Source organism: Salvelinus namaycush, chromosome 13 (genome assembly GCF_016432855.1).
Source record: "Salvelinus namaycush isolate Seneca chromosome 13, SaNama_1.0, whole genome shotgun sequence".
Lineage (NCBI taxonomy): Eukaryota > Metazoa > Chordata > Actinopteri > Salmoniformes > Salmonidae > Salvelinus > Salvelinus namaycush.
Window position 1 is genome coordinate 4,218,283 of NC_052319.1, and position 24,195 is coordinate 4,242,477.

The 24,195-nt window shown below is 39.8% G+C and overlaps 1 protein-coding gene across 1 annotated transcript in view; it reads left to right on the forward strand.

The window, feature by feature from the left end:
• dnah7 (dynein, axonemal, heavy chain 7) overlaps positions 1-24,195 on the forward strand; it is a 210,130-nt gene that overhangs the window by 46,136 nt on the left and 139,799 nt on the right. The window contains exon 20 of the mRNA XM_039006214.1: positions 14,755-14,948. Within this exon, the coding sequence (XP_038862142.1) occupies positions 14,755-14,948 (194 nt within the window). The remainder of the gene's footprint in view (positions 1-14,754; positions 14,949-24,195) is intronic.

Here is a 24,195-nt window from a genome sequence, read left to right on the forward strand (position 1 = left end):
TTTCCTCTAGGACTTTGTCTGTGCTTATCTCTATTCCTTTTAATTTTATACTAAAATCTCCAGTGTATATTTGGCCTTGTGTTTTAGGCTATTGTCCTGCTGAAAAGTGAATTTGTCTCCCAGTGTCTGTTGGAAAGCAGACTGAACAAGGGTTTCCTCTAGGATTTTGCCTATGCTTAGCTCTATTCCTTTTCTTTTTATCAAAAAAAACTGCCTAGTCCTTGCCGATGACAAGCATGCCCATAACATGATGCAGCCACCACCGTGCTTGAAAAAAGTGTGACTCTGTGATGTGTTGTGTTGGATTTGTATTCAAGACATGAAGTTAATTTATTTGCCACATTTTTAACTTTTTTTTTTTACTTTTGTGCCTTAATGCAAACAGGATGCATGTTTTCAAAGATTTTTTATTCTGTACAGGCTTCCTTTTTTTCACTCATTCAACTTAGTATTGTGGAGTAACTACAGTGTAGTTCATCCATCATCAGTTTTCTCCACAGCCATTTAACTCTAACTGGTTTAAAATCACCATTGGCCTCATTGTGAAATCCCTGAGTGGTTTCCTTCCTCTCCATCAACTGAGTTAGAAGGACGCCTGTATCTTTATAGTGACTGGGTGTATTGATACACCATCCAAAGTGTAAGTAATTAATAGCTCATAAGGATATTCAGTTTTTGCTTTTTTTAATGTTTAGCCATCTACCAATAGGTGCCCTTCTTTGCTAGTCATTGGAAAACCTCCCTGGTCTTTGTCGTTGAATCTGTGCTTGAAATTCACTGCTCGACTCAGGGACCTTACAGATAATTGTATGTGTGTGGGAAAGAGATGGCGTAGTCATTCAAAAATCATGTTAAAAACCATTATTACAGAGAGTCCATGCAAATAGGGCTGTTGCGCTGACCATATTACCTCCACACCGGCGATCAACGTTCATGAAGGCAGTCAAATTCCACGTGACCGTTTAGTCATGGTAATTAGGCTTCTCCAAGCTCTGATGCTGCTGATAGTCATTAGTAGCCTACCAAACTTGCTAACTGCCTGGTATAGGCTATGCAATTTCTCAAGAAAACAGAGTGATGGCCTCTACTAAAAAGTGGAGAATCAGCTTTCTATTGGCTAGACCTACTATATTTATTTTCAAATTTCCTAATATTAAGCACATTGCTTATATTTACAACAGGAGTATAGCCTACCTGGCTGGCATGAAAATAAACCATGGGGAAATTGTCCTTCATTCACTATTTAAGTGCATAGATTACGTGTATTTTTTCCCGCTGACCCGGTTTTGCTACAGGTGCCTGATAATGGCCCATTCTAAATCAAAACACATTTCACACACATATTATTTAGTATATGTAAAGACAATATTAAATCAAGAATAGTCTGATGGGTGACAATATTAGCCTATCACTTGTGAATTATATATTATCACTTTTGAATGATGCCTAGCATATGAAACAATGCCTTTTTTTGCTACTTTTTCAAATCATAGTCCCACACCTCATGTAGCCTAGCCCATAGAAATATATGTTTTAATAAGGTTTGTATTACAACTAAAGTGACCAAATAACTTCTTAAAATTAAGTAAATTAATACGCTTTACAAGGGGTGTAGAGCCTATCTGGCATACATAAGCAGCGTGTGATTTTCAAGTTTGGGGAAGATAATTTTCACCATAAAAATGTACCTTTATAATAAAAGCTACATGCATAATTGCAGTTCCGGTCACTTTTGATAATGGGGTTTTCTTCTATTGGAACATTCACACTTATAGCTTACTACCATGTGCTCTTATATATTTTTTTTAATGCTAGTGGTTTTATTATTTTGGGATCTATCACATCCCACAACTGTCCCAGACTATGTTTTGAATAAGTATTTCTCGCACAGAAAATAATAGGTCAACTTTGTACCATGGGGGATAGTAGATTGACATAGGCTAATGCTTTTGTTGTTCGTTAGGCCTACTCATCTTGTTGGCTGACGAAAAGTAAAGGTGGACAGTTCTTCCAATATCTTCAATATGCACCTCGGAATTGGATGAGGATGTGGGGAGTTGCTTTTCCGATGTGTCTGTCTTCATTTGTAGCCTGTGAGATAGACCTGATCACTTGATGGAGTGCGCAGGGAGAAGGGCACAACAGCCACTCGCCCACACAAAGGGGATGCCGCCGTGAAATTCTAGGCATTATCAAGTGCTTGTCAAATTGTAAATGAGTGACTGATGTAGTGTGTACAGCCTGCGCAAAAAAACAAAGCAGAGCTCATGCCTTTCAAGCGACTTTTTTGAAATCATCATTAGAGTTGCATCATGCTGCCTTACAACGTATTAACAATCAAAACATAAAGCCCAATGTAGAACAACTGAAGTTACATTAAAAACTCTAAATTAAGCATATAGGAGTACCTTTTTCTTTGTTAACCGCCTAACACAGAATAGCCGCATGTGCACACTCCCTCAAATCGTTTAGAGAAAATATCCCTTCTATTTTATTCAGCTTTGTTCAATTGTATTCTTCATACTACAAAATAATGCCACGGAATTATAAGCCAATCTTGTCTGCTAAATGAACTAGTGTAGCACACAGCCATTTGGCATAGCCAGATCAGGGCCTAACATAAGGACAACTCAGAGTATGCTATTTTGTTCTTCTGAAATAGACTACATTTTCTTCATTTCAAAGTCTTTAGACTTGTCTAAAATAAATAAGGGATTTATTGTGAAGGTGTAGGCTATATTACATTTATTAGACTTTTTCAAATGTAGATGTTCCAAAGGTCAGCATCATTGGCTTGTAGGCTATGTGTGGAAGCCAGGAGATGCTAAATGTGTTTATGTTAATTAACAGTCAATTAATGTGAGATCGACAGTTATTTGCTTGACATTCACCAGCTGACAAATTTTTGTGGCATTCTCTCAACCAGCTTCACCTGGAATGCTTTTTCAACTATCTTGAAGGAGTTCCCACAAATGCTGAGCACTTGTTGGCTGCTTTTCCTTCACTCTGCAGTCCAACTCATCCCAAACGATCTCAATTGGGTTGATGTCGGGTGATTGTGGAGGCCAGGTCATCTGATGCAGCACTCTATCACGCTCCTTCTTGGTCAAATAGCCCTTATACAGCCTGGAGGTGTGTTGGGTCATTGTCATGTTGAAAAACAAATGATGGTCCCACTAAGCGCAAACCAGATGGATGGCGTATCGCTGTAGAAGGATGTGGGTAGCCATGCTGGTTAAGTATGCCTTGAATTCTAAATAAATCACAGACAGTGTCACCATTAAAGCACCCCCACACCACCTCCCCATGCTTCACGGTGGTAACTACACATGTGGAGATCATCCTTTTACCTACTCTGCGTCTCACAAAGACACAGCGGTTGGAACCAAAAATCTCAAATTTGGACTCATTAGACCAAACAGATGTCCATTGCTCGTGTTTCTTGGTCATGTTTCAAGTCTCTTCTTCTTATTGGTGTCCTTTAGTAGTGGTTATTTTGCAGCAATTTGACCACGAAGGCCTGATTCATGCAGTCTCCTCTGAACAGTTGATGTTGAGATATGTCTGTTACTTAAACTCTTCAAAGCATTTATTTGGGCTGCAATTTCTGAGGCTGGTAACTCTAATGAACTTATCCTCTGCAGCAGAAGTAACTCTGGGTCTTCCTTTCCTGTGGCGGTCTTCATGAGAGCCAGTTTCGTAGCGCTTGCTGGTTTTTGCGACTGCACTTTAAGAAACTTTTAAAGTGTTTTAAAGTAATGATGTACTGTCATTTCTCTTTGCTTTTTTGAGCTGTTCTTGCCATAATTTGGACTTGGTATTTTACCAAATAGGGTTATCTTCTGTATACCACCCCTACCTTGTCAAAACACAACTGATTGGCTCAAATGCATTAAGATGGAAAGAAATTCCACAAATTAACGTTTAACAAGGCACACCTGTTAATTGAAATGTATTCCAGGTGACTACCTCATGAAGCTGGTTGAGAGAATACCAATAGTGTGCAAAGCTGTCATCAAGGCAAAGGGTGGCTACTTTGAAGAATCTCAAATATTAAATATATTTTGATTTGTTTAACACTTTTTTGGTTACTATATGATTCCATATGTGTTATTTCATAGTTTTTATTCTACAAAGTAGAAAATAGTAAAAATAAAGAAGAACCCTGGAATGTGTCGGTGTGTCCAAACTTTTGACTGGTACTGTATATGTAGGTAGGGGTATAATGACTATGCATAGATAATAAACAGCGAGTGGCAGCAGCGTAAAAGAAAGGGGGGATGGGGGGTGTCAATGCAAATTCTCCGGTTAGCCATTTGATTAGCTGTTCAGCAGCTAATCAAATGATTATTTGTAACCCTAACCCTAATTGTAAACCTAACCCCTAAGCTTTATCCTCATGTGGACATGGTAAATGCCCATACGAGGGATAATTTTCCTTATTTTACTATCCATGCAGACTTTTGGTCCCCACATGTATAGAAGAACCAACCCACGCAAAACACGCACACACACACACACACACACACACACACACACACACACACACACACACACACACACACACACACACACACACACACACACACACACACACACACACACACACACAGACGGTCACACACAAACACGTACACCAGTAGCCCTATCCTAGAGACTCTCGAAAGGGTAATTGGTGTCCTCAGCAGACCCGAAATGAGACACATCAATATCAGCCCAGCGTCCTCCAGAAACTCGGCTGACTGCACCATCAAATAGAAATTATGGATTTTGTCTGGAAAGAGCGGGCCAGGTGGAGTCTCAAAGAAAATGAGGTTGCAAAGGGACAGAGGGCCTATAGTCTGTCTTAATGTATTTTTGTGGGATGTGTGGGTCCATGCGGTGTGATGTTATGTGTAGGCCTACTAGCAACTGTCTTCAAAATTGATAAAAGATCAAAAATACAGTTCTGATAATTGTAGCCTAACAGCTGCATAATGGAGTAAGATACTCAACACTTAATGTAAAAACAAATCCACCAAATATTGACTGAATTAGGCTGTAGCACATAAACAAACAAAAAACTGGCACAAAATTCAATTTGGTAGGAATGTATGTATTTAATTGAATTCTGTTCAATATTCATATACTTTTCTTCTTTGAAACAACACATGCCAACATTTTAAAACCATGGCCTATTTTTGTGTTTTGTTGCTTGGATAAATGTTTTAGAATAAAAACGTTTGGCTCATTTGCATATACACAGGGCATACTTTTTGTTGTTTTTGCATGGTATTTACTCTATCCAACCTGCATCTTTCTAAGGTACCACCCCATTACAATCTCACATTCTACTGTACCGCCGATCATGATGAATTTCACTCATATTCATGATTGTTTGTGTCAAATTCTCTTGCATATAACATTAGGTGGAGAATATGTTTATAAAACAGGCGGGTATCCTTTTCTTAATATTAACACCCTTCTACAGAATATACCAACACACAAATAGTTTACAATGTGTGCAAGATCAAAACCCTTATCTACGACATTTTGTTGTTAATTTTTGGAAGCGGCTTGAGGTACTTTGTAAACATTTCAAATGAATGACATCTTTAAACTGTATATAAAAAATCAACACACACTTGTGCAATGATCGCATTCTCCTCTGTCTCCTATATCATCCCAGAATATTATGTACACGGTAGTGAGGTAGGAAATTAACTCCTGCCACTAGCCAAATGCTGGTACTGTAGATTTTGGCAGTGGCTGGTAAAATGTCTATTCTTCACAGCCACATTGGCGGGTGGTCACACAAAGCATTTTGGAGCATTTTTATATTTTTTCAATCTAATTCCCACATTAGATTGAGTCTGTGTGTGTGTGTGTGTGTGTGTGTGTGTGTGTTTTATGTGATTTATTTTTATCTTCAACCACAGGGGTGCGCTCCAGATCCGTGAAGCTCACACCAGCCTCATCCCGCAAGTCATTATTTACTCTCCACTTGAATGTGTCAATTAATGTGTCAGCTTGTCCTCAGATGCAGATGGGAGTGAAAATTGTTCATGTTTTCTTTCTTATGTTTTTTCACAGTCAGTATTTCTCCCAGTTAGGGGCGGGGGTGGGGTCATGTCCTGAACTAAAATAAGTCATGATTGAGCTGTCAGGTATGCCAAGCAGAGAGAAAGAGTGTGTCTGTGTCTGTCTGTGAATTCCCCTCCTTCCGCCCCCCTCCTTCTCCTTCCTTCCTGCTCAAGGTAAAATGCTTTGACACCACACACTTGTAATTAGAGCAGCACAACGGAGATCTGCATGGAGGAATGGAGGTGTAAATTGAGGAGGAGGTGGAGGAGAGGGGTGGGGTACTGTGTGCCTATGTGTGTGTGTGGGGGACAAGGTTATACATGACAATGTTTTTAGTTAAGGTACTGCAGTACCACTCTTATTGTACTATACTGTACTATATCTCTTGGTCGTGTCAATTCAACTCCCATGCTGAAGGATTTCATCTGTTTGGCCAATAAAGACGACAATGACACATTAAACATACATTATGACAATGTCATCCATAAATATTACCTTGGTGCGTTTAATCCCTGTCCATGCGTCGCCTTTGAAATAGATGCAAGTCAAAAAACCACGTTCCGTTGTTGACATTTTGAAGGGGACTTGCATGTCACCCGGTCTTATCAGACGTTTGCGGGATCGTAAAAACATTAGGAAAATGCGCTTTGTACAAGCAAAAGTTGGAGTGTGCGTTGCTTTTCATAAATAGATCCAGTGACAATTACTGTGTGTGGCAGCTTAAGTTAATTTCCACCCCACAAAAACAGGGAAATAATGACTGGAAAGGGAAGAATCCTGAGGTGGGTGGGGCATGCGCATTGCTATGTGTACAGAGGGAAGGGGGGTTTTCAGAGAAACGAACGTAGATTTAAAAAATGCGCTTACACTCAGGAGAGGACCCATTCAGTGTCTCACTCCTCACAAAGCCTTTCTGTTCGCAGACTGAATAGAAATGTCCCCTTTATTATATTGTATTATACCAAGAGATGTGCAAGAAAACTGAGTCTGATGCAAGAGCTGCCATTTGTCTGAATGCTACAATGGCTTAATCATCTGTCCTGAAGAAGGAGCGAACAATTTAGCACAATCACCCAATTCAAACTCATCAAATCAGCTTTTTATTTCACAGTTTGCTTGCCAAATGAGGTTGATGAATAGATTTAGCCTGTTATCGTGAGTTGGTTACAGTAGCCGGAATGTCGCTAATAATGTAATCTCGAGAAGGGAGACTATCGCCCATAAAATCCAACAAAATAGGGATTTAATCTTAGAAAATACAGTCTCCCCTTTCTCGCAGTAGGATCATCAAATTGCTAATTTTCACAGTTACAAAAGGTGATTTAAAGAAGGCTTAGTGAGATGGGGTGCCTATTACCACTTCTTTATTACATGCTTTTTAGAGTCAGTCTTCAGAAAAAGTTTATTTTGGAATGAGAGACATCATTAAAGTAAAATTTCCAGCCACTGCCTCAAATAAATCAATAGCAATCAGGGTAAGAGAAGAAAGGCAATTATTATCTCTTACTAGATGCTGTGTGGATTCTATACTTTGTGGGAGGGCAGAAAGAGAGGATAAAATAATAAAAGCATGTTTTTAAATCCCCCCCCATCCTCCATTATAACTCCCCTCCTTACTTCAAGAACTTAGACTTTTCCAGTGCAACCCTGAGAAGAGTAAAGAGTACGTGTTGTATTTGATCTAGTGTCGCACATTGTTCTATGCCTATTTTTTTTTTCATTCACATGGATAGGAATTGCCATAGATTTACATTTAGAACTCAATTAATAGTATATCTGTGGGAATTGCTCTGTGCTGTACACCTTACAAAAAAAGACTAGAGTAATCTCTAAAGCCTTCAGCCGATAATGTGAATAATGTCGAATTCAAGTTCCAATAGGACTCGCTGTACTGTATTAACTTTGTTCTCTCATTTTATGAAGAAGGGAAGACTGAAGGTAGTTAGTCTACAGTATGTGGTTTAGTTGTAATTTAGTACACACAGAGATAGATATCCATTTTGGTGTTACGTGTTTGTTTCGAACTTTTATTAACATTTTCCTCAAAAAGGAGAAGCACACAGTTGATCATAGCAACAACAAAATGGTTTAGTCTCTCTCTTATCAGTAAAATGGATACATTTCAAACTTTTCCCCTGTCGTTAAGAAGATACTTTATAACTCCAAGTTTAGTTATGAGTTATGTTTCTCTGCATTATCTCTGTCTGTGCTCTTCGTATTATATCAGCACGGTAGTATCCCTCGGAGCCGTGATCATGCATTCCCCATCTAACCTTGGAAGATTAGATAGACTTTAGGCCTTCCAGGGATGTCTAGAGCCAACATGTTAAATTAGTTGAAAGCTGAGATCAGATCAGACCTGAATTGTACTGTGGGCCTCAAGACTTTAAAAAAAATCCTAGTTTTATGTTTGGCTGGAGGCTTGAATGAGGATATTGGAGTGAACTCAGAACATCGATGCTATAAATATAGATGGAGACAAATTGCAGAATAACAACTTAAGACACACTGTGACTTTTGTGCATGTCAATGCTAGATTTGCACTAAAGTTTACATTTCACAAGCATATCATAAGTCATGATTAATCTCTAAGTGAATATGATACCGTAGAAGTGTGGCAAATAGAATAAGAATGACTGCCCTATCACAGTCAGGGCTATATTCTGACATAAGAAACCATGTAGCTGGTTAACTCAAATTGTCACACACATCAGTGCCTGTATTCAAAAATAGTCTTACTAGAAGTGCTGATCTAAGATCAGGCCCTCCCTGTCCATATAATCCTTATTATGATCTAAAAGGCAAAACTCATCCTATATCAGCACTCCTACTCTTAAAGCGGCAATCAGCAGTTGAAACAATGACAAAGCATTATCACCGCCCCTGTTAAAGTATAAAGGGATGGGGCAGGAGAAATGTAACCGCTCTCAAATGTATAGACATAGCTATGGATGCAAGAACTGACCATCCATCTCATCAAAATTATAGTTTTAACCATGTTTTGAGGTTATTTAGTGTTTGTCCACAGTGTGCTTAAAATAAATACAAATAAATAGTGCTACCCTCATGGACACCCTCACACTCATGGAAATGTGCTTATATGGACAACAACATCTGAAAATGCTCTGGATACATTCAGTAACATAATAAGAACATTTTGGAGTAGGTACAAGATAAGACAAAACAATTACAAGTGTTTGAGTGAGAGATCCAACTGGTGTCTCGAAGTGGCCACACACGTCTCCACCTGTGCACAGTTACTAAGTCATTTCAATGCACTTTCATGACTTAATGAAAGAGTTTTCAACTATAAGGTGATACTTTGACCTCTCATAGCTTTGCCATTGAGGAACTGAAGCAAGCACACTTGTAGTTTTTTTGTTAGGAACATCCCCACCATCACACAATTACTGTTGTTGTTGTTTACGCTATCCTAAAATGTTCAATTATAAATCACAATCTGGGTCAGGTGGGCATCATTTGAAAGCTTATTCTATTGCCAACACGACTAGCTAAGTCATATATACAATCGTACGGTGTTAGGCTTTCAAAAGTCACTTCAGACAAATTGTAATTTTGGTGCATGTAGAATGGAGTCACAGGTGCATTCATGCGCGTGTTCTGCGGCTAATTTTCATCGCAATACAACAAACGGGCTCATTCTGTTCAGGACAACCCAGGGTATAACACGTCACCCTTGTAACTGTGGGTGAAACAAAGCGATCATAAACGTTGATACTGTAAATTACATGAGTTTTTTTCAAATATGGAAATGTGAGGTGCACATTTGAACTCCGGTGGATGGTTTGTTTGTGTGATATCAAAGCATGTATGATATCCTCTCGATTTACAACATTTCCCTCACTCGGACAACAAAAAATGAACAAAAGTATCCCAAGTATGGGAGGGATGGGTCGTCTCCTTGTCATGTGCGTTGCTCAAGTTTATAACGCCTGTCAGTCAATGCCCATACAGAGCTGTGAAGCGGAGAACCGGAGCTCTGATGTCATGTATACAGTAGCATGTTACTGTACATCCACTGCGTTCCAATTTAGGTGGTTATCAATGACACCATCTGCCATTTTCAACCCGTATCTGTGAGTGGAAAGGGGTACTACTATTCACATAACCATATTTGCAAGAGATCCCAATGAATTTCAATGGCCATATACTTTAATGGGAAGAATTCAGGTCGCTACTTATTTTTAATGGTGTAAACTATAAACTTTAAAACTGCTGACCGGTCTGGAATAGGTTGCTTGTATACAGCTTTTTGATACCATCTATACTTTCTGAACAATGTTTTAAATGGGCATAAAACATTTTTTAAAGTCACATACACCGGATAAGTGCAGTGAAATGTGTTGTTTTACAGAGTCGGCCATTCTAGTACAGCGCCTCTGGAGCAAATTAGGGTTAGGTGCCTCAGTCAAGGGCACATCAACAGATTTTTCACCTTGTCGGCTCGAGTATTCGAACCAGTTTCAAACGCTCTAGCCGCTAGTCTACCTACCGCCTCAATCCCATTTGAATTCGCAACTGCTCTTGAACAGTTAAAGATACCAACACCAAAACAACTTTAACACGTGCAGACTGTCTCTGGTGCTGTTGCTTGAAAACACATTGTTGATACTACTTGTACTATTCACACTACAACCATATTTGCATTTGAATGGGAAAAATTCTGGTTGCTACTAGTTTGCAACCATTTAAGATAGAAACACCATTCAAACTATGAAACGTGCAGACTGGTCTCGAGTAGTGTGCTTGTATACAGCTTTTTGAAACCATTTATACTTTTTGAACTATAACCATTTAAATGTGTATAAAAGCTCCATATGCTTCATGGTACATTTTTGGATTCATCACTGCTCTTGAACCATTTATGATACAAACATGAAACCAACATTGAAATGCGAAGACTGACTAAAATCTTGTCAAAAGCCTCTTGATACTATATATACTTTTGCAACTTTAACTCCATAGACTTCAAAGGCAACATTTGGATACACACTACTCTAGATCTGTTTCAGCTAAAAACACCACCCAAATGTTGACATGTGCAGACTGACTCAACTTAGATGGTTTCAACAAAGCTTTTTGCTACCATTCATACTTTATAAACTATAAAGCTGGTTGTTTCCACATTCATTTCAATGGTGGAATGCAGGCTTCAACATTCTAAACTGAAATCCACTGGCACAAAACTTTCAGAATGTTTAAACTAAAGGATTTTGAGAACTTAAATGCACATGATATGGCTTTTGATGATATAGTGATCACTCTAGCCTAATATACTAGGCCACTATAATTCACTATAATAACTCCACACCTACAAACCACCATCAATTTACTTTTTGGTCCAGCCACTGACAGTTGGATACAAAAAATCTACCAGCCACTCAGATTTTCTACCAGCCAAAATATATTATTTTGCCATAATTACACCAAAAACAAAAAACAGGTGTGCATTCTGTTTTTCTAAAACAGGAAATATATTACTAGTAAGAAATAATGGGGTATATTGCTTAATTTCATTTCATTTTTGTGACCTGGCGCAGCGGTCAAAGGCACTGCATTGCTTGAGGTGTCACTACTGACCCGGGTTCGATCCCAGGCTGTGTTATAACAGGCCGTGTCTGGCGCACAATTGGCCTAGCATCGTCCAGGTTAGGGGAGGATTTGGCCGAGGGGCTTTAGTTGGCTCATCACGCTCTAGCGACTCCTTGTGGCGGGCCAAGCACCTGCAGGTTGACGACGGTAGTCAGTTGAACGGTGTTTCCTCTGACACATTGGTGCGGCTGGCTTCCCGGGTTAAAGTGGGCGGGTGTTAAGGAGCGGGTCATGTTTGGCGGGTCATTTGGCGGGTCATGTTTCGGGGGACGTATAACTCGACCTTTGCCTCTCCCGAGCCCGTTGAGGAGTTGCATCGATAAGACAAGATTGTAATTGGATTTGACAAAATTTGAGTTTTTTTTTTTACACGTTTAGATACAATAGTAAAAACAGATTAAACCGTTCTACAACTGAACATCAAGAATCAACAAAGTGCCCTGCCATAAAAGACAGAGTTATATGGCATATTCATTATTACAGTTCACGGCTCTTTTTTTTTTACAAGGACTAAATTATGTGCTCCTAAGTAGCAATGTAGAAGAACACAAATAAATCCTGGACAGTGGTCACCAGCCTTTTCTGAGTCAAGCTCACTTTGTCAAAATGCAAGTCAAGATCTACGACTCGGATTCTTTTTTAAACATGACTTAACAAACGTAAGCCTATGCAACATTAACCAATTATAGACAGTTCTTCAGCAATGATGTTGCCTAATACCTAATACATTATCACTGCATATTGGCTATAATTGAATTGCCCTGCCAATGTTGTTCTTCTCAGACCATATTGAAATGATTTACACTACCGTTCAAAAGTTTGGGGTCACTTAGAAATGTCCTTGTTTTTTAAAGAAAAGCATTTTTTTCTCCCTTAAAATAACATCAAATTGATCAAAAATACAGTGTAGAAATGGCTGATTTTTTATGGATTATCTACATAGGCGTACAGAGGCCCATTTTCAGCAACCATCACTCCTGTGTTCCAATGGCACGTTGTGTTAGCTAATCTAAGTTTATCATTTTAAAAGGATAATTGATCATTAAAAAACCATTTTGCAATCATGTTATTAGCACAGCTAAAAACTGTAGTGCTGATTAAAGAAGCAATAAAACTGGCCTTCTTTAGACTAGTTGAGTATCTGGAGAATCAGCATTTGTGGGTTTGATTACAGGCTCAAAATGGCGAGACAGAGAGCTAGCAAGATTTCATTTTTTTTTTTCAATTTTCATTTTCACTTACTTAGCTAGTGAATGCAGCTAGCTAGTTTAGCCTACTCAAACACCCGGCTCAAACAAGGATGCTATGTTACCTAGCTGGCTATTGCTATCCAACACTGTAACTCTTCCAAGTCAAGGTAAGCTTTTGGTTTTATTAATTTATTGCCACCAGGGCCAGCCGGTGTAACTGCTTAACTGCTTGCTATCTGTACACTGTACTGCATGATTGAAGCGGTGATATGGCTGTGTGTAGCGATTAATGTTTATAATATGAAGGTATGGCTTGGAAAGGTTTTTTCGAACTGGTCACAGACAGCTGATGTGTTGTGCACTGAAGTGTACAAGTGAAGGGAAATGGTGAGAGGAGGAGAGCGCATAGATGTGAGAAGGAATTATACAACGATCTGGCTGCTATGAAAGTGAACTGTGTTTGTGTGTGATCAGGGGTGAATTCATTCCACCGATTCTGTAGAAAAACATTTCTTAAACGGAACAAAAATGTTAATTTGCAACTGTTGGACTAATGATTACACCCTAGATCAGCTAGATGCAGGCAAGATTGTGTAAGGCGGTATTGAATGTGTCAATGTGATTACACCTTGATTACTCAAATTTATCTTGACCTGTGCACCTACGTTGTAAACTTTCATTCATAGGCTAATTTGTAGCAACCTCATGATGGGTATAGGGAAATTATGAGTATCATGTAGTAGCCTAAACCTATCAGTGTTAGCATTGAGCTGTAATAGAAATAAGGCCATGCTCATAAAAATAAATGATCATCCTCCCTCATCTTAAATGGCACCGATCGCCACTGATCTCATAGTATCAACGTTGCTGTGCGTTTGAGGTTTCTTTTTGCAGTCTATGGTTCGAGGAAACTGGAGACACAGGGATCTGAGCTATCTGATTGGCCAGCGGTAGGCCTATAAGTGAACTTGACTTGCTCTATGCACCTGCCGGGTAGGCGGAGTTCAACCTTCAGACACATGAAATGGTTAAAAATAGGAACACTTTGCCTTCCCGGCGCTAGGGCTGCTGAATAAAGTTCACCTACCGCCAACACCGGGAAAAACATTAAATAAATAGGAACGCAAAGCTTTATCATTAGATTGCGATCGACCGGTTGGTGACCACTTATATAGGAGAACAATGAAAGTATTTGAGTGTTTTAATGATAAGAAATTACCAATAGTTCATGAATATACGTTTTTAGGAGTGATCCATGCTCAATCAAGCACAATCATTAGGTGAGATAGAAATGTTCAGCTCCCCCTTTAAGGGGGCAGCTTGCTTGTCTGTGATGAAAAAAAACTCAGACGGCGATGTCTTCCTAGCAGCAGACAGGTGGAGCAAACAACCTAGTGTGTGAAGAAAACAATGTCTGGCCAAGAAACACAATGAAAAAGTCACACTTTAGTAGCCTTTCTTGTCAATTCGACCAACTTCTACTTGTGGCCTGTCCCCAAATGTTCTGTGTGACCACCCGCCAACGTGACTGGTGAAATAGATATTCTTACCTACCAATGCCAAAATCTACCCACATTTGGACGGTGGCGGGTGTTAATTTCCAACCCTGCAAACCACCCCAAAATGGGTCACTATAACTAACACATAGCCAATGAAAACCGTATTACTACCATTAATACTACGGCCATCCCTGCCATTTACTACTACTATTTCACAACCATAAATACTTCAAGACTAGCAAGCACACCACATTTACTTCAGTAAATGTCCTTTTCTAGTTATTACTAATTTAAGTCCAAAAATTGATGTTGCAACTGCAGATTGCTCCTTTTAATACAGGTCAGGCCCAGATTATTGGAAATATTCAATTTCCCTCTATCCCTGACAGGACAAGCACGTGCTGGCCGTGGTGGCCATTGACCAGATGCTTGAGAAGCTGAAGAAGTCAAACGAGTTCCTGGAGTTGATCCTGAAGGGCCTCAATGAATACCTGGAGAAGAAGCGCCTCTACTTTCCACGATTCTTCTTCCTGTCCAACGACGAGCTGCTGGAGATCCTCTCTGAAACCAAAGACCCCACAAGGTAAGAGCACTGGCGTTAACCTTATACCTGTTCAGACCTGGGTTCAAATACTATTTGAAATCATTCTAAATACTTAATTGGGCTTGAATGAACTTGCCTAGCACAATGGCACCAATGGTATAGCCTTAAAATGGAAAACTCTGTCCATCTGGCGCTCCAGGCAGAGTAAAGCAAATGCTAAAATGACTGTTAGGGTTAATCCCACAGGGATAGGACTGTATTTCACTAGTGCGTCACAGTGTAAATTATGCGTTGTATTGTAGCATTGATAGGTGGGTAAATGGAAGGTAACAGTATGATTTGTATTCCCTCCCGAGTATAAGAGGTGCCCAAGCTTTGCAGCAATGTAAACTCTTTGTAAATCTATCCCTTTAAGCCTTAAAAGTGGGCTATTTTTGTGGATAAAGTGTTTCTTGCCCAAGGTCCTAGATTGCAACTCAACTGAGGCAGGCAATCACTAGCTTGATTGTGACACTGCTGAAATGAAATTGATTGCTCTTGAAAAATCACAGCTCAAGCCTTTGCTATAAGACTTCAGGGACACACTAACCACTTGTTAGGAAGAACTGAGATACACTGAACAAAAATATAAACGCAACATGTAAACCGTTGGTCCCATGTTTTGTGAGCTAAAATTAAAGATCCCAGAAATTTTCCATACGTATAAAAAGCTTATTGCTTTCTAATTTTGTGCACACATTTGTTTACATCCCTGTTAGTGAGCATTTCCTCTTTGACAACATACTCCTCACCTGACATGTGTGGCATATCAAGAAGCTGATTAAACAGCATGATCATTAAACAGGTGCACCTTGTGCCGGGGAAAATTAAAGGCTACTTTAAAGTGTGCAACTTTGTCACACAACACAATGCCACAGATGTTTGAGGGAAAGTGCAATTGGCATGCTGACTGCATGCATGTCCACCAGAGCTGTTGCCAGAAAATGTCATGTTAATTTCACCACCATAAGCCGCCTCCAACATCGTTTTAGAGAATTTGGCAGTATGTCCAACTGGCCTCACAACCGCAGACCATGTGTAACCACGCCAGCCCAGGACCTCCACATCCGGCTTCACCTGTGGGAAAGTCTGAGACCAGCCACCCAGATAGCTGATGAAACTGTGGGTTTGCACAACCTAAGATTTTTTCCACGTAACCGACTTCAGTGGGCAAATGCTCACATTTGACAGCCACTGGCACGCTGGAGAAGTGTGCTCTTCACGGATTAATCCCGGTTTCAACTGGACCGGGCAGATGGGTTGTTTGGCGTCGTGTGGGCAAGCGGTTTGCTGATGTCAACGTTGTGAACTAGGGCTGGGCGGTATACTGTATTTTACTATATACTGGTATTGATGCACATACCGGTTTGGGTTTTTACTTTACCTTCTATAACGGTATTTGATTGTTTGGTTTGTTAAATGTGATACGCCGTGTGTAACGTCCATTTTATAGTTTACTCCGCTATTTGAGTCATCCTTCTCCGCTCTCTCTCTCTCTCTCTCCATGCTGCTTTCCACACATACCTAGTCCCACCCCCAGTCACTCAAGGAGCGCATTTGTTGTTGCTTGACCACGAGACACTTTCGTTCAGTCTGCATGGTCAATGCAGCACATGTAACAATGTTGATGAAAACTTTGATCTTAATATAAATCCACAAGTGTTCTATAATTACAATATTAGTTTGTGTTTCTTACATCTGCAAACAGCTAGTTTGTATTTTATTTGCAAGTTAAGCTAACTCGTGTTAGCCCCTAATGCTAATCGCTAGTTAGCTGGCTAAAAGTACTGAGGCCTAAATCAGCATGTTGTTTGTGCAACAGTATCTTCTAAATCAAAGAGGAACAGGCGAAGCATGAATATGTTGGCCATATGAATAAAGTTTTAATGTAGCTAAAGATTATAGAGTCCCCTAGGAAACACGGAATATCACTTTGGTTCCTAACCTGTCACAATATCTCGTCCATGGCATTTAAATTTTTTGTCATGTCAAACAACACTGTATTCAAAGTGCCCACTATTATTTATATTCTAACTATATAATTATAATAAACATTCTATTTCCATGATTCCAAAAGTTCACCCAAGTGTTTTGATCTAAAACACAATTGCAACATTTGGTTAAAAATAAGGCCTAGTATTTTTGCCCATATCGTGGCAGTGTGGAAATGATCTCAAATGAGTGCAGGAAATGCAGAAATTGGTGGAAATGCAGGAAATTATTTTAGGTTGAAGTTGAATTGAACAGTATAAAACAATCCGAATGGTGAAAGACCCATTTAAATAATTTTGAATATATGTGTTGCCACCCTAGGGTCACGCACTACTCATAAAGAAAATGTAGAACTTTTATTAATCAAAAACATAAAATACCACCAAATACCGTCATAAATTAGAAAAAATACCATGATATGACATTTTGGCCATATCGCCCAGCCCTATTGTGAACAGAGTGCCACATGGTGAAGGTGTTGTGATGATATGGGGAAGCATAAGCTATGGACAACGAACACAATTGCATTTTATCTATGGCAATTTGAATGCACAGAGATACTGTGACGAGATCCTGAGATCCATTGTTGTGCCATTCATCCACCGCCATCACATGTTTGCATGATAACGCACGACCCCATGTCGCACGGATCTGTACACAATTCCTGGAAGCTGAAAATGTCCCAGGTTCTTTTATGGCCTGCATACTCACAAGACATGTCAACCATTGATTATGTTTGGGATGCTTTGGATCGACGTGTATGACACCGTGTTCCAGACACGCCAATATCCAGCAACTTCACACAGCCATTGAAGAGGAGTGGGACAACATTCCACAGGCCACAATCAACAGCCTGATCAACTCCATGCGAAGGAGGCCAATGGTGGTCAGAACCGATACTGAATGGTTTTCTGATCTACGCCCCTACCGTTTTTTTTAAAGGTTTCTGTGACTAATAGAAACATCTGTATTCTCTGTCATGTGAAATCCATAGATTAGGGCCTAATGAATTGATTTCATTTGACTGATTACCTTATATGAACTGTAACTCAGTAAAGTCTTAGAAATTGTTGCATGTTTGGTATATTTTTTAGCTCATTCCAAAATCATGGGCATGGAGTTGGTCCCCCCTTTGCTGCTATAACAGCCTCCACTCTTCTGGGAAGGCTTTCCACTAGATGTTGGAACAAAAGCATTGGTGAGACTGGGCACTGATGTTGGGCGATTAGGCGTGGCTCACAGTCGGCGTTTCAATGCATCCCAAAGGTGTTCGATGGGTTTGAGGTCTCAATATGGCCTCAATGTTTTGCCAATATCGTGCAGCCCAACATGGCAGTGGGGAAATCATCTCAAAGGAGTACAGAAAATGCAGAAATTGATTAAAATACTGACAATTATTTTTCATTGAAACCAAAAAACATAAAATACAGTCAAATACTGTCAACATTTTTTTTTTTAAGTGATATGATATTTTGGCTATATCGCACAGCCCTAAAATGACTCAGTGCCTTCAGAAAGTATTCATACTCCTTAGCTTATTCCACATTTTGTTGTGTTTTACAGCCTGAATTCAAAATGTATAAAACAAATGTATCACCCATCTACACACCAAATAATGACAAGGTGAAATCATGTTTTGAGACATTTTTGCCAATTTGTTGAAAATGAAGTACAGAAATATCTCATTTACATAAGTATTCACATCCCTGAGTCAATACATGTTAGAATCACCGTTCACAGCGATTACAGCGTTGAGTCTTTCTGCGCAAGTCTCTAAGAGCTTTGCACACCTGGATTGTACAATATTTGCACATTATTATTTTTTTAATTGTTCAAGCTCTGTCAAGTTGGTTGTTGATCATTGCAACACAGCCATTTTCCAGTCATGCCATAGATTTTAAAGTCGATTTAAGTCAGAACTGTAACTAGGCCACTCAGGAACAATCAATGTCGCATTGGTAAGCAAGTCCAGTGTATATTTGGCCTTGTGTTTTAGGTTATTGTCCTGCTGAAAAGTGAATTTGTCTCCCAGTGTCTTTTGGAAAGCAGACTGAACCAGGTTTTCCTCTAGGATTTTGCTTGTGCTTAGCTCTATTCTGTTTATTTTCATCCTAAAAAAAACTCCCTAGTCCTTGCCGATGACAAGCATACCCATAACGTGATGCACCCACCACCATGCTTAAAAATATGAAGAGTGGTACTCAGTGATGTGTTGAGTTGGATTTTTACTTTAGTGCCTTATTGCAAACAGGATGGATGTTTTGGAATATTTGTATTCTGTACAGGCTTCCTTCTTTTCACTCTGTCGTTTAGGTTAGTACAGCTTCTACCCCCATAAGACTCCTGAACAGCTAATCAAATGCCCACCCACCCCACACCCCCTCTTTTAAGCTGCTGCTGCTTTCTGTTTATTATGTATCCATAGTCACTTGAGTTCTACCTACATGTACATATTACCTCAATTACCTCGACTAACCTGTGTCCCCGCACATTGACTCTGTATCGGTACCCCCTGTATATAGCCTCGCTACTGTTATTTTACTGCTGCTCTTTAATTCTTTTTTACTTATCTATTTTTTACTTAACACTTATTTTTCTTATAACTGCATTGTTGGTTAAGGGCTTGTAAGTAAGCATTTCACTGTAAGATCTTCACCTGTTCTATCCGGCGCATGTGACAAATCAAATTTGATTTGATTTATTGTGGAGTAAGTACAATGTTGTTGATCCATCCTCAGTTTTCTCCTATCACAGCCATTAAACTATGTAACTGTTTTAATGTCAATATTGGCCTCATTGTGAAATCCCTGAACATTTTCCTTCCTACCCTGCAACTAAGTTAGGAAGGACACCTGTATCTTTGTAGTGGTCCCGTGTGGCTCAGTTGGTAGAGCATGGCGCTTGCAACGCCAGGGTTGTGGGTTCAATTCCCACGGGGGGACCAGGGTTCAATTCCCACGGGGGGACCAGGATGAATATGTATGAACTTTCCAATTTGTAAGTCGCTCTGGATAAGAGCGTCTGCTAAATGTGTTAAATGTTAAATGTTAAATGTAGTGACTGGGTGTATTGATACACCATCCAAAGTGTATCTAATAACTTCACCATGCTCAAAGGGATAATTATTGTCTACTTTTTGTTTTTGTTTTTACCAATCTACCAATCGGTGCCCTTCTTTGCGAGGCATTGGAAAACCTCCCTGGTCTTTGTAGTTGAATCTGTGTTTGAAATTCACTGCTCGACTGAGGGACCTTACAGATAATTGTATGTGTGGGGTACAAAGATGAGGTAGTCATTATCAAATCATGTTAAACACAAGTATTACACAAAGAGTGAGTGCATGCAACTTAAGTGACTTGTTAAGTACATTTTTACTCTTGAACTTTAGTGTTGCCATAACAAAGTGGTGAATACTTATTGATTCAAGACATGTCAGCTTTTCATTATTAATGAAGTTGTAAACATTTTTAAATACATATTTCCACTTTGACATTATGGGGTACTTTGTGTAGTCCAATGACACAAAATATAAATTTAATCCATTTCAAATTCAGGCTGTGACACAACAAAATGTGCAGCAAGTCAAGGAGTATGAATACTTTCTGAAGAATAACAACACTTTATATTTTCTGAAATAAACAAAAATGAACTACAGTAACTGTTGGCATTTCAGTTTCCCGCTGAACTGAAACCGAACCGTGCCATGACCCCAAAACCGCAATACCTACTGAACCGTTACACCCTAGCCATCGGGGGTATCTTGTCAGAAAGCCATGTTTCAGAAAAATAGGATATTGCAATTACAAGAGTCTCTTTGAGGGAAGTGGTGGCCGGTTTTCTCCTCGCCTTAGTTTTACCAGGACCCCCGCTCGCTCTCCTGCCTTTTTTTTCGACTGCGCTTCCTCTTTTGTAGCCCGAAGATTGGGTCAGAGGTACACAAAGAGCCCAGGCAGATGAATCGAAGTTGATGCCGGAATTTCGTTTATTAACTGCCGATGTTCAAAAGTTTTTGTTAATCATAGGAAATAATAGCAGACACATTTCGAGCAAAGAAAGTAAAGATAAATGCCAAAAGAATCACAAAATAGCAAAGTCGAGTTGGAGCACGCAAGACGGCAGACATACAGTACGGTGCCATCTCTCTTAATGTGTATCAGATGTTAGGGTTATTTATACAATAGATAGATGCATTGTAGCGGTTGGTCATACACAGGCTTTAAAGTAGTGATGGCATTTGAGTTCCTTCCGTAGTGAGGTATATGGGCATATTTACATTTCAGGTGTTTTTCACAACTCCTGTTCAGAGAATAACCTCCCAAAGTATAATATGAACAGAACACACAAACTTGGCCACTACATGCACTTCATTCAGCAATAAAGGAATTCTCAGAACCACCTCATCAAGACGGCTCAAAAGAGATGGGAATAAGGAGAAGAAGAGAAAAAGTTGAGGCTTCGAAAACGAAAATCCTGTACTTACTGTGGGAATTTAATTCTATAATGTCTTCTCCTCACGACACTCTGCTCTACTTACTCCACTGTGGCTCCCTGAGTAGGCGAAAGGCTGATAAGCATGCCATGTCTTATTTCACCAAAGGTATGTGGTTTATAATGAATGTGATTTCAGACAAAGGAGGCTCAGCCCTTTACTCTTCTGTTTCTTTTTTCCCCTTCTCATCCACTACTGCCATGAATTTCATTAGCCTCATGTCGCCTCGTGCAGTCACTGACTTTTCTGAAAAGACAGAATTTTCCAAACACCTACAGTAGTTTGATTTTGACAAGGCAATGAATCTGTTGCGAGGCTGAATAGGACTTAGTGTGCCGTCTTAATGCCCTTTTGAGCAAGGATGTGCCATTCTCCCATCTGTAGTGCTTTACCGCAGTTCTTTCTGTATCGAAGTTTGGCAAGACCAACCCAGTCAACCCACACAACCATTTCATGCAGCCACACATTTTCTCCAACGCTGCTTGGTTGCTTTATGATTCATGAGTATTTTTTTAATTAACAACTGTCCTTTTTTTCAGAACTGTTTTTTTTTTTTTTTTGTGTTAGACTTCAATCCAACACAAAATAATGTATTGCAAAGTAATTTGTCACAGAAAGCACAACAAAATGCTTAGGCGTGGTGCATGTGTCGTATGTGAGATTTGATTAGTCTCTTTTGTGTTCCCCGACTGGTGGTTAGAGGACAATCAATAGCTGATTATCATCAGGATTAGGACAGATGAAATAGTTTGCGTGCGGTGTGAATAACAAACATGTTGTTGATTTTCCAGGCAAACCCTTGCATGCAATATAATAATCACAAGCAGTAGGCCTAAACGAGATGCTCCAACTGTGGCAGTGTTATACAGATAGGGAAGGACATCTAATTGTGGGAAGTGATGCATGGAAAGCAAGGACTTTGCCACCCAGGAGGGCCAAGATAAATAGGCGACCTGCTTACATTTGGATTATGCCTTCTATTAAGGGTATGATTAATCTTAAAATCTAAAGTTTGTTAGTTTTGTGGCCTAGGATGATCGAGCAGTGTAAGCTGCTGTGTCCAAAAAACATATACCGCTGCATGGGTTTGTTTACATCCCACTGCTATTTCAGCACACTCTCTCCTCTATCTTTCCACGGTATCTATCCTATCCAATCAACATCAAACAAACATGTTTGGCATTTTTGATACATAAAAAGTGGTCTGAAGTCAAACTGTTCATGCTCCATGCAATATGTGTTGTGCGTCCAGTTGTAGGTCTACAGTGCATTCGGAAAGTATTCAGACCCCTTGACTTTTCCCACATTTTGTTACATTACAGTCTTATTCTAAAATATATTTAATTGTTTTTTCCCTCATCAATTTACACACAATACCCCATAATAACAAAGCAAAAAGAGGTGGTTTAGACATTTTTGCTAATTTATTACAAATAAAAAACTGAAATATCACATTTACATATTTGTATTCAGACCCTTTACTCAATACTTTGTTGAAGCACCTTTGGCAGTGATTACAGCCTTGAGTCTTCTTGGGTATGAAGCTACAAGCTTGGCACACCTGTATTTGGGGAGTTTCTCCCATTCTTCTCTGCAGATCCTCTCAAGCTCTGTCAGGTTGGATGGAGAGCGTCGCTGCACAGCTATTTTCAGGTCTCTCGAGATGTTGGATCGTTGCCCTGTTGGTAGATGAACCTTCGCCCCAGTCTGAGGTCCTATACGCACTCTAGAGCAAGTTCTTGTCAAGGATCTCTCTGTACTTTTCTCCGTTCATCTTTCCCTCGATCCTAATTAGTCTTCCAGTCCCTTCCGCTGAAAAACATACCACAGTATGTTGCTGCCACCATCATGCTTCACCGTAGGGATGGTGCCAGGTTTCCTCCAGACATGACGTTTGACATTCAGGCCAAAGAGTTCAATCTTGGTTTCATCAGACCAGAGAATGTAGTTTCTCATGGTCTGAGAGTCTTTTAGGTGCCTTTGGGCAAACTCCAAGCGGGCTGTCATGTGCCTTTTACTGAGAAGTGGTTTCCGTCTGGCCACTCTACCATAAAGTTCTGATTGGTTGAGTGCTGCAGAGATGGTTGTCCTTCTGGAAGGTTCTCCCATCTCCACAGAGGAACTCTGGCGCTCTGTCAGACTGACCGTCAGGTTTATGGTCACCTCCCTGAACAAGGCCCTTCTCCCCCGATTGCTCAGTTTGGCCGGGCGGCCAGCTCTAGGAAGAGTCGTGGTGGTTCCAAACTTCTTCAATTTGAGAATGATGGAGGCCACTGTGTTCTTGGGGACCTTCAATGCTGCACACATTTTTTTGGTACCCTTCCCCAGATCTGTGCCTCGACACAATCCTGTCTCGGAGATCTACGGACAATTCCTTCGACATCATGGCTTGGTTTTTGCTCTGACGCACTGTTAACTGTGGAACCTTATATAGACAGGAGTGTGCTTTTCCAAATCATGTCTAATCAATTGAATTTACCACAGGTGGACTCCAATCAAGTTGTAGAAACATTTCAAGGATGATCAATGGAAACAGGATGCACCTGAACTCAATTTCGAGTCTCTTAGCAAAGGGTCTGAATACTTATGTAAATAAGATATTTCTGTGTTTAATTTTTAATAAATTTGTTTTCACTTTGTCATTATGGGCTATTGTGTGTAGATTGATGAGGAAACACATTTATTTAATCAATTTTAGAATAAGGCTGTAACGTAACAGAATGTAGATAAAGTCAAGGGGTCTGAACACTTTCCAAATGCACTGTA